The sequence below is a fragment of the Idiotropiscis lumnitzeri genome, chromosome 19 (assembly GCF_059441095.1).
Source record: "Idiotropiscis lumnitzeri isolate Australia: NSW breed Sydney's pygmy pipehorse chromosome 19, RoL_Ilum_1.0, whole genome shotgun sequence".
NCBI classification, from domain to species: Eukaryota; Metazoa; Chordata; class Actinopteri; order Syngnathiformes; family Syngnathidae; genus Idiotropiscis; species Idiotropiscis lumnitzeri.
The window spans coordinates 10581948-10592932 of record NC_142409.1 but is presented as its reverse complement, the minus strand read 5'-3'; the positions used below and the strand labels follow the sequence as shown (position 1 = coordinate 10592932).

The following is a 10985-nucleotide window of genomic DNA, read 5'->3' as shown; positions in this document are numbered from 1 at the left end:
ACGTGTCTTCCAATCAAAAAAAAAAAAACTCGCAAACTCGCTCCTGTTTTATTACGAGCCATACGAGCCTCTTGAATATTTCAACTACTTCTTGAAGGAACTTCACACAGAATTGTTGATCAGTTTCATTTTATTTTATGGTGCTAGTCGGGTTCATACTGCATAATTAATCAATGAAGTTCCATACTGTACAGGCAATGTTTTCAAGTGATTAATCCGCTAAATGATCACATTTTAAAGGCGGCCCACTTTTTAACATTTTATCTCACTAATACAAAAAAAAAAAAAAAAAGTGATGGTGTCCCTCAGGGTTTTATCCTTTGCCCCCTTTTTTTTAATTTCCTTTTCTTTCAACACAATTTGCTCACGATGGACAAAACGAAATTAGAAATTTTTCAAATCTTTTCACATTTTATTTTTTTGTTCTTAAAAACTGAGCGACTCTATTGCGGAACGTTACAAACAAAGCTGCTGTTTTCCTTTGTTTTGGGTTGGGGAAAAAAAAAAAAGATAAAATGTCACTTCTGTTCACTTGGCTATCCGCAAAGCGAAAGGTCAAAAGTCTCGCCTGGTGTGCGAGATGTTTTGTAGAGCCCAGTGAGATGTCGTAAAGCGAAAAAGACGCCTAAGCATGTGGCAATACAAGCAAAAGGCCGCAGAGACCTCGCTGATTAAAACCAGGACGCTCAAATTATTTCGGGAAGCGACGTGGCCTTTTTCGCCACGCCATCGATCAGTCGCCGTGGAGAATATGGAGAAGACGGTCTCCGAACACCAGGTCATCATCCCAATTCCCCTCATCGCATTTATCTAACAGAGGCTCCAATTACGCAAACGGCGTTTAAGCCGAATAATCTCTTCCGCTGCCGACGGGAGAGTGATTTGCAGAGGAGGCGACGCGCGTTGACCACGAGGTGTTTGCTATTTGTGTCAGCCAACGTGTGTTCCTGGTGATGGGAGCTGACGCCTCGCCACCCTGAGGCAACAGCGCCAAACGCTACAGCAGGAAAGCGTTTACGCCCATGCCAATCCCATCACTCGTCTGCAATGATTGACGGGCATCGTAGGGGACCGGATGTCCCCTCGAAAACTGATGGGAGAAGAAACTGGTCAGCCAGGCCGCAAGATTAAACTTGCTGTCGTGTCCTACATGGAACAACAATCTCCTCTATTCTTCCGATGTCTCGGCGATGGGGTGAGACGGCAAAAAGGGAGCAAATATTCCAGCTCAGACCTGCAGCAACATCAAAAGATCTGCAGGAATTTCTGGCAAGTAGTGGAAGTGTCCGACATGTGACAGCAATCTCCTTTTTTCATCATAAGTCTGTCCAAGTCCCAATAAAATCCTGAAAATCACAAATGAAATGAGCAAAAACGGAAAGTCCTTCTTAGTGATGAAAAGACGAGAAGAAAACTGGCCTGGGAGCCTGAAAGTCCACAGTAAAGGAATTGTGGAGATTTCTGGCAGGTTTTGTCTTTGTACTTCATGCAACAACTTCCGCATTCTTCATGTGCCTGGGCTACAAAAAATAAAAAGGATCAGAGAGGCTTGCAAAGAAGGACTTCAGTGATTTTTAAGATGGGTTCGAAAGTCTGTAAAGCAACATTCAAGAAGTTGGGTTGATTTCTGGCAAGTACTGGCCGCTTCTAACGTAACAACAAACTTCTATGAGCTTCATTAGGCTGCGTTGTGATGAAAACATACGAAGAAAACCGCTCCAAGGCTGGGAAGCCCCATTAAATGAAGCTGCAGCGATTTATGACAAGTACTGGTTGCGTCCTACATGTGATCATGCCATTTCAACCACCAATCTACCCCCAACTCGCCGATTGGCCTCCTGCCTTGTAATACACGACCGGAACCTAATATCCGACCCGCAGCCTGCTGGAATGAAATACAGAAGCATATCACGAGGACGTGCTTAACAAATGCGTGGTCTGCAAAAAAAAAAAAAATAACTGTCACCATTAACCGGAGAACAGAAAGTTAAGTGATTCCTCCAATTGCCCCCTTTAATTGCTTTGCACTTAAAGTGTGAAAACAGCAACTTTTTTTTTTTTTTTTAATCAACGTCACGCTGCTTGGGATTCTAATGGCTCGTCTCATCCGGGATGTAGCGTTCCATCTTGAGAGTGTGATTTGGCGCCGGGCCCTCGTTGGGAGGCGAGTGGCCCGGGAGGCTGGTGACGCGCGTATATACGTGCGGCAATGAATCAACGTCGCATCTCCCTCCCCGTCCCTTTCCTGACTTGGATGCAGATGCTGTTTCATTCATTAAGTGCAACATGGAGCGGGTCAAGTATTTGGGACATCACTGCGACGGACACAACTTTAGGTACACCCGTAGATTTAAGATTATTGACGATGCAGTTTGCAGTACAGCGGTGCCCTGAGATAAAACTTTCATAGCCTGGACCGTGGCAGCCCGTGTAGACTGGAAATCCAAATGTAATCGACAACCACTATAAATGCAATTATTAAAATAAACCGAACTTAAAGCAACTTTGACATTTTTCCACAAATCAATCATTTAGATTTTAAAATTTCTCCAACTTAAATGACTGCTTTAGCCCCCCCTTCCCATTTTTTTTTTTTTTTTTGCATTTATGGAATCCACACACACTTGCCACCATTTTCAAAACTGTGTGATCGTTAACATGTCAGCTAACTAACGCTTATTTTTTGATAGAGCCACTAAAAATACAATCGATCATTTTTGGACGTGTTTGGTGTGAAAATGCCAGCAGGTATGGTATCTATAGGTCTATTATTGGACACACACACGCACACACACTCATATGAGTCATCCCGTCGAAACTAAAGGACTTTGTCAGGGACGGCGAGTGGGAAGGGGGGGGGGGGGGTGGGGGGGCTTCCATTCACGTTGCAGCCACGGCGAGAACCGCGCAGACTCAATCGAGGCGCGCACTATAAATACAAGTCAACTCAGAACATCTTTCCCATTTTAAAAGTAACCACCACCAAAACCACACAACTGCACTCGTGGGGGGAGGAAATTAAAAAAAGGAGGAAGGCGGGCATCGCGCCGAGCATACCCGGCAACCAACCACCACGACCACCGTCGCCGCATTGGATCTCCTGAACTCAGCGAAGGTATGACGAGAAATAAGCGTAAGATCACTTCGAAATAACACAAAATGAGCACCTCAAACAAGTAAACCGCAATTAGATTGTAAAATTAAACAAATAAAAAAAAGCGATGCGTAATTGCGCATGACGCAGCAACCAAAAACGACTTTCTTCCCCCCCTTCTCCCTTTCCCTGTGCAGATTTTTTGCTCACGTCCTGACATGAAGCTCAATTTTCTTGCTACCACCGTGATTCTGATCGTTGCCTTCCTTCCGCGCCGCGAATGTCGGGCTGTTGAGAGCCCCGTTGGAGCCCTGCGCCTGCCGGCTGCGCAAAGCCTCAACTCCCAGCAGGTGGCGCAGCTGCAGCATCAACAGCAACAAAGGTCGCCCTCGGGTCCCATCCTGGAGCGCCTCGGGGAGGAGTACTTCATCCGGCTGGGCAACGGCGACTCAAACTCTTTCCCCCCTTCGTCCATGTACCCCCTGGGTGCCGGTGGGCTCTTGAACCGGGCGCTGCAGCTGCAGCTGACTCGGCGGCTTTTGCAAGGCAGAGTGGGCAACGCTCGAAGCGGCTTCAACAATGACGACGAGGGGGGCTCGGTGGAGCGGGGACGCCGGTCCGAGGACCCGCCCATCTCCCTGGACCTCACCTTCCACCTACTGCGGGAAATGATGGAGATGTCCAAGGCGGAGCAGCTGGCTCAGCAAGCCCAGAACAACAGAAGAATGATGGAGCTTTTCGGGAAGTGAACACCAAAGACCCTTGAAACCCCCCTTAAAAAAAAAAAACTATTTATTTTGCTGCTTTTATCACGTTATGATTTACAGCTCAAACTGGATGTTAAAATATGAAAAAAAAACAAAAAACTTTGTATCCCAGGAAAAAGTTGCTTTTTTTTCTGTACATATGTGACATTTTTCTTTGTTAATAAACGGATGTGCAAGCAGTCATGTGCTGGAGAACATCATATATATATCACCATATATTTTCAAATAAAAAAACGACAACTACTCAAAGCACAATTTTTACATTTCTCTGTGGATATCTGTACGTGCTATATGAATAATCAATTGAAAGTCCTCTGTTGTTTAATAGGAACAACTGCGTTGCCGATAAATTGATGTGGTGAAGTGGCCGAGTCACAGTCCAAATATTTATAGGCAAAATCTGTCTGCATAATAATTCTTAAAAAAAATCACTGTCATAATCACTTAAAAATATTAAATTGTAAATATAGACTGGCTGATAAGAGTAAATTTGTCCAAAAGTGGGTGTAAGCCCTTTCATTTTAAATGAAACTCTGATGAAGTCAAAATCTGCTTGTGTGGCTCATAATCATTAAAAAAATAAATAAATTAATTAAATGACTTCAAAATCACTAATAGCAATTGCGGATAAGCTGTTAAATAAACCATATAAAAATGATGGTTTAAATGGCTGTAAATTAATATGACAAAACAACTCCACATCATCGTCGAACATTTCTCCTTCCAAAAAATGCAAAATCCCGCTATCTGGCTCGATGATCATATTTTTTTTTCCCTTTTAATCGCCCATTTGGACACATGTAACGGTCAATATGGAGCGAGCTGTTAAGCAAGCAGGGAGGCATCTTTCCGCAGTCTTGCCTACACAGATATTGAGTCATATAGAATGCCAAGTTGTGGGTGAACACTGCAAGTGGATTCGCTTTCCAAATCATAACATCAAAACGTTAACAAGGGTGTCGTACATCCTTCTAAACTCCCCCCCCCCCCTCTTCCTCAAGATGCAATCAAAGTGACAAGAAGCTTGAATTGAGTGATAATGAGGGTGGTAATTTTATGTATATAAATGTGTGTGTGTGTGTGTGTGTGTGTGCTGATCCTTGAGCGACACTGTCCGTGCAGACGAAACCAAAAAGCTGTGAGTCATCCTTCTTCTACTTGTGGCTCGGTGCTGCCCTCAAAGCGCTCACCGATTGCCACCATGCGCACTCTATAGACTTATTTAACCCTCAAACATAAATAAATGTGCCCCCCCCCGCCCCCCCCCCACCCCGGGAAATGTTGTGACACCCAAAATAAAACACTTGAAAATATCTGCTTTTACTTTGGAAAGCGATGATCAACTTTTTGACCATTTTCTGACATTTCACAGACAGCCCCCCCCCCCCCCCAAAAAAAATGTTTTTTTGTCAATTTGAAATTTCTCATTTTGGAATAAAGGAATGGAAATTTGACAAAAAATAATCAACAGATGAAATGATTATTAAAATAATCTTTTGTTGCAGCTCGAGTTATTATCTACTCACCATATATATATTTTTTAAAGTACATAGTTGTGTGATTTCCAAGGTTGTTGTGTTAATGTAGTAAAAATATGAATAATCGCTCCACAATCAAGAGAAAGACGCCCAGAAATCAAAGGGGTAAAAAGTTCAGTCATTATGCATTCTCCTGGGTTTACCTTTTGTCACTTTTGCCCCAAAAGTATCGCGACTGACTGGGGAAAAACTCTAGCTGGACGTCGCACTCTTAGCTACGACGGGGACGGGATTTGCCTGCGGGATTGGCGCAGGAAGCGGCGGTGCGGAGGAGACGGCGGGCGTGCTCGCCGTGGAGGTCGCGGGCGGCGGCGAGGCCGCCTCGACTTGCGCCACTCCCACCGCTTCATCCTCATCGTCGTCGTCGTCGTCGTCTGCCGAGGGAGGACACGTGTAAAACAGAGACGTGATGTCACGTCATGTGGACGCGCTCGTCACCTTGGAGGAAATCGATGCTGCCCAACACCTGGCGCTCTCGGCGGAAGTCGGCGGTGAAGTGATCCATGTTCTCGTAGCCTCGCTCTACTTTGTCCAGGTGGGATGTGCTACATGCTTCTGCTAGTCTGAGTGCACAAAAGTTCACACTCATGTCTTCAATTTTCTACCAAATACTGACTCCCAACTCGTCTGGGCTAAAATCCCATCCTGGTTCCTGGTTTTGAAGACCAGGATAACATTTCTAGTCTGAGGGAGGTTCTTAGTTACAGTAAGTATCTTTTGTGTTTTAGGTACACTTACTGTTTGAGGAGAGGTTTTGTGTTCTACAAGAGAGAAACAAAACAGAGTCAGCTACCAGTTCAAATGGATCACGGCGTCCATTTTTTTTTTTTATTAGTCCGACCTGCAGGAAGACGGCCATCTCTTGCTCCTCCATGATCTCCAGCCCTTTCTCCACCATCTTGCAGCTCTCCTCCAGGTGGTCGCCGTACTTCCTGGTCAGGCCCCTGATGTAGCTGACCTTCTCCTCCTGCTCGGCCGTCACCTTCAGACTCATGTCGCGCTTCTTGTCCTCCAAGATGGTGTACAGCTGGTCAAACTTCTCGCATACCAGATTCTTCTGACGCCGACTGTTCTCCTTTTCACGAGTGGAAACAGAGTCGCACAAAATCACGAGGAAATCATCTCACCAGTGTTGATTTTTAACCAAAGCACCGAACAGCGGTCCACGTTATTTGACATGGAGAGGCTGTGATAAGATCCAAAGCCGCTTTCAAGAGCTGCTGGATTACAGTGTCATGAAAACTGCCCCTCTGCTATCAAGTCAAAGCCAACAGGTAGGCAGAGCTGCAATGGGTTTTGTTGGATGTCCATGTTAGCGTTAGCGAACAGTATTAGCCGCTGATATAGCTTGTTATATTTTGACAAATGCAGTGGCGGGCAGAATGAAGAAATCATTCTTCACATTGATGTCATATTATATCCTAGTTTTGAATTTTTAGGTGAGAGTTTTTTATCCAATCAGAATTCAGCTAGCTCGTGTTGCCGGGCAGATTTCACAATACCAGAAGCACGCAAGAGTCGTCCGAGGCCTTCGGATATAATCGTGCGGGCTTCCGTCCTGTCGTGACTGGCGACCGTTTGCAAATCGAAACTATATTCTTGCTTTTTTAAACCACAATGGCCAAAGGAGGGAAACGTGCGCATTTAATTGCAGATACAATTGCAACGTCATTTTCAAGTTGGACTTTTCAAGAGAAGCTAGGTCGTCCGACACTCGCTCAGCAGCGCGGAAGTGTCTTTCTGTTCATTATTTCTCCAGCCGTGGCGTCATAAATGACGATAATATGAGTCGGACTAGAACTTGACTCAGGGCCGACGTGTGAAATGCTGACCAAATGCAAACTGACCTCGATGGCGCGACAGGCCTCTTCCAGTTGACTGATGATGCCTTGCAACCTGTCGTTGTTGCCCAGCATCATGGCGATGCCGTCGTTCAGCTCCGTCTGTGTGAGACGAAGCCTTCAATTTTTTTCGGTTTTATATACCTTACTGCTCGAAGCTCACCTTCTTGGTCTGGTAGATGCTGTTGATGGGCTGCACCTCGCAGTCCTTGTGCGCGCCAAACACCTTGCACATGGAGCACGTGGGCGCGTTGTGGCTGACGCAGTAGATGTTGATCTTCTCATCCTTGTGAACGTCGCACATGGGCGCCGCCGCCGCCTCCTTGCGCTCGGGCGCCGGCGTGCTGCCGCTGTTTTTTTTGTTTTTTTTTTAAATCGACGGGAAGAGCCATGTCACTTTGATAATGTCAGCGTTTCACGTCGCCTTAAGCGTATTGACGAGTCGTCAGGAATTGGCCGTGCGTGGAATGCGAGGGGCAAAATGGTGTCAGCGCGGAGTCCGCCATGCATGCAGAGGTGTATTCAAATAATCAGTCACATAAATGTCCTCTCCAAAAATTAATTAAAACGGTGAGGCCAATTCATTTAATTTTGCTGACTGAAAATATTTGAACAGTTTTGTTATTACGTCGGTAACCTCTCTTCCCCAACTAACCTGCCGGACTCCTGCTTGAACATGTCGATGATGTTCTCCACCAGCAGGTTCCGTTGCAGCCCGTAGACGCCGTGGCGGTCCAGTACCACCTCGTGCCGGCAAGACGGACACCGGAAGCGGCCGCCGGACGCTAACGAGCCGCTCCGGGTGGTTGGCAGGTACGGGTTGGAGGCCTGTCAATGGGAGGTCACATCAAATGTTTGAAAAATATTTATTTTGTTCTCATTTTTTTTACATCACAAAAAAAAAAAGGCATTTGAATAGGGGTGGGAGGACTTTTTATATCCATTGTGAAAAACAGGGACGGAACCAAGTAGCATTAATGACGATGATTCGGAGGAAGCAAGCTACTTAAAACAATGCTTTGATGTTATCAGCTCCTAGAAGGATTCTTGTCGAATGTGCCGTCCTAAAATCCACAATCTTCCGACGTGAAAACAAAATACATACCTGAATAGATAAGATGAATCTTTACAGATGTCATCATGAGCTATTTAAGTTCTCACAAAATGTCAAATGTTTCAATGACACGGGGTTAGCTAGAGGCGCTAACGCCAAGTCACAGTGTTCTAGGTGGTCCAAATGGATCCCGTTGTTTACCGATAGCTGTCGACCGGCTTGTTTCTTACTTGGAAGACGTCGTTGGCGCATTTCCTGCAGAGGTTGTGCTGGCAGGGCAGGATGACCACGGGCTTGGTAAACATCTCCAGGCATATCGGGCAAATAAGCTGCTTCTCCAAGTTCTCCATCGTGTTCGTCAAGCTTCCGGGCCCGACAATAGCAAGAGATGGTTAATGTCAGGAAAATATTGTTTTATGAAAATAACATTCGGCCCAAAAGTACGAGGCCTGGCCGGGTGTGTTGCTCCTCTCCCTCTTGCTGCTGGTATCACGTCTGTTTTTAGAAGCTACTGCACTCACGTCAATGCCATTTATACCTTGCCCATATTTGAAACTGAGAAGGGAAGTGGCTGACAGCTGCGGATTGCCAACACTCTTTCCCTTTATTTACGCAGTAAAGGCTTCGAGCGGTGCCTCTAGCTTTCGCCATCCGTAATCGCACTGCCACAAATAATGAGGGCCACCGTAAAAATGCCAAAGGTGGGCAGCTGACGTTTTTCTTACGGCTCAATTGTCATTTTGACAAGCTAGCCTAAATTTGAAATTAAACAACCAAGTTAATGTCTGTCTAAGATATGCCTGTGAGCTAGCTCTTCTTCATTACCACCAATTAACATAATAAGCACCAACCACAATCACCAGCAGCACACGGAAATTATCCCCCAGTGACTTGGCGGGGCGAAGATGACCCGAGAACAAAAGAATGGCTTTGAAGCGACAGTCTAAGCAATGCCATATAATAACTGAAAGGTAAGCGGAGCTGCAGTGTTAGCATTCACGTCTGATAAATTTCAAGTGTAAAGAAAATGGTGGCTTGGTGTCAATATGCTGCATCCACCCGTTATGCAAAGAAAAAAAAAGTGATTTTTGTGAACGCTACTTGATTGCTCCGTGGAAGTTTTTGCGAGAGAGAGAGAGGGGGGGGGGGTGATGACCCGCATTCGCCCACACGAGACCGCTGTGAGTTCTGGTGAGGTGCAATTTAGCATTGCTATTGTTAGCTTCCAGTGCGAATGCTAACGTCCACATCGGGGTGTCGATCGTGTTGGTGTGTTCTGTTGTAGCTCTCGATTAGATTGTTTGAAACCAAGTTCGGAGACTTGTAAATACCACACGCTGCATAAAGGACGTTGCAAAGGGACTTTTGTGAACTTTGACAAAAAGAACCTGGTTCCACAACCGAGTCCCATACAGAAAACTTTCAAAAAGCTGATGTCCACATCACTGTTCAGTTCCTTCGATAGCTCAGTTGGTAGAGCGGAGGACTGTAGCGGTATCACGGAAATCCTTAGGTCGCTGGTTCAAATCCGGCTCGAAGGAAATTTTTTTTTTCTTTTCTTATTTGTGTGTACGTGAATTCTGACGAACGTTAAGGCCTCCCACGTTGTTTGTTTGCGTATTTCTTTCTTTCAAATATTCTCTAAAAAGCCCACTGGCTGAGAAATACAGTCATTTAGCGCCATCTAGTGGTGAGACATGACTGTACATTCCGGTTTGCACAATAAAAAGACAAGACAGGTTTTTTTTGCACGTTAGAAAAATAGAACGTTGTAGTAGTTGCAATAGTGTTTGTTGTTTGGTTGTTTAAAAAAACAACATGTAATTCTCTTTGTTTTATGTTTATTTTGACAGCAAACCAAATGACAGCAACAATCATGAATTGTTCACGATTTGCCACCCTGCTGCTTATTGTGAGGTAAGTTTTAGTCATTCAATTAGCAGCACATGTTTTTTTTTTAATTTCTTTTGTTGTGCGTTTGTGTTGTTTACAACCAAATTTCACAGTTAAATTAATTGCCATCTTAAATACGTTTTGGTTAATTAATTATTCTCATGATATAAGTAGTTAACATTATTGTCAGAAATATCTTTAATATAGTTCAATTTAAATTAGAAAAAAATCTTTAAAAATCCACCGTAATGGTTAAAAGTTTAATTAATTGAGCCACGCTTTAATCATTTATTTCACTCAGGCTGAAATGCGTTCCAGAAGTTGTTCAACTCTATTGAGCCATAAGATGGCGCAACATACCCAGTTCAGTTGCAATGCAGTTCTAAGTTGTTTTAATTTTTTATTTTTATTCTTCGTTTTGTTTTATTTTATGCAAAATATGTATTTTTTTAACTTCCTGTAAGATCTTTTTTATATGCAAAAGAAGTGTTTATAGCTATTGTTATTAATTATTGTTTTTAAAACTTAGATGTTAATTTTGTTAAAGTAGGGTAATAATTTAACAGTCAATGCTTATATGTAAGGCAAATAAAACTGAATGAAATACAAAGTCTTACCACGATGTAAACAAAACAACCTCCATTAATCATGATAACGATGATTGTACATTGCGTTTCATCGAGACAATTAGTCTTTTATCATTAGTCCGCTCCAAAAATATCCCTCAAAGATGCCTCCCTTCTGCAGTTGAGTAAATCAACACCTTGCATGCAAACCGCCATTTACAGAAATTAGAAC

The 10985-nt window shown here is 44.1% G+C and overlaps 2 protein-coding genes and 1 non-coding gene across 3 annotated transcripts; 2 read left to right on the top strand and 1 right to left on the bottom strand.

The window, feature by feature from the left end:
• The first annotated feature begins 2952 nt into the window (after positions 1 to 2952).
• Positions 2953 to 4040, top strand: crhb (corticotropin releasing hormone b). The gene is made up of 2 exons (XM_088283023.1): positions 2953 to 3115; positions 3292 to 4040. Exon 2 carries the CDS (start codon positions 3313 to 3315, stop codon positions 3841 to 3843), a length of 531 nt encoding a protein of 176 aa, XP_088139149.1. The 5' UTR covers positions 2953 to 3115; positions 3292 to 3312; the 3' UTR covers positions 3844 to 4040.
• Positions 4041 to 5374: 1334 nt separating this feature from the next.
• Positions 5375 to 8775, bottom strand: trim55b (tripartite motif containing 55b). Its single transcript, XM_088283065.1, has 8 exons — positions 8525 to 8775; positions 7896 to 8068; positions 7404 to 7590; positions 7247 to 7342; positions 6241 to 6474; positions 6138 to 6160; positions 5838 to 5962; positions 5375 to 5773 (listed from the first exon to the last, which is right to left on the bottom strand). The coding sequence occupies exons 1-8, from the start codon at positions 8642 to 8644 to the stop codon at positions 5592 to 5594; spliced, it is 1140 nt and encodes a 379-aa protein (XP_088139191.1). The 5' UTR covers positions 8645 to 8775; the 3' UTR covers positions 5375 to 5591.
• A 974-nt stretch (positions 8776 to 9749) lies between these two features.
• On the top strand, positions 9750 to 9835 carry trnay-gua (transfer RNA tyrosine (anticodon GUA)). The gene is given in 2 exon segments: positions 9750 to 9786; positions 9800 to 9835. It is a non-coding gene; the product is annotated as a tRNA-Tyr (tRNA).
• The last annotated feature ends 1150 nt before the right edge of the window (positions 9836 to 10985 follow it).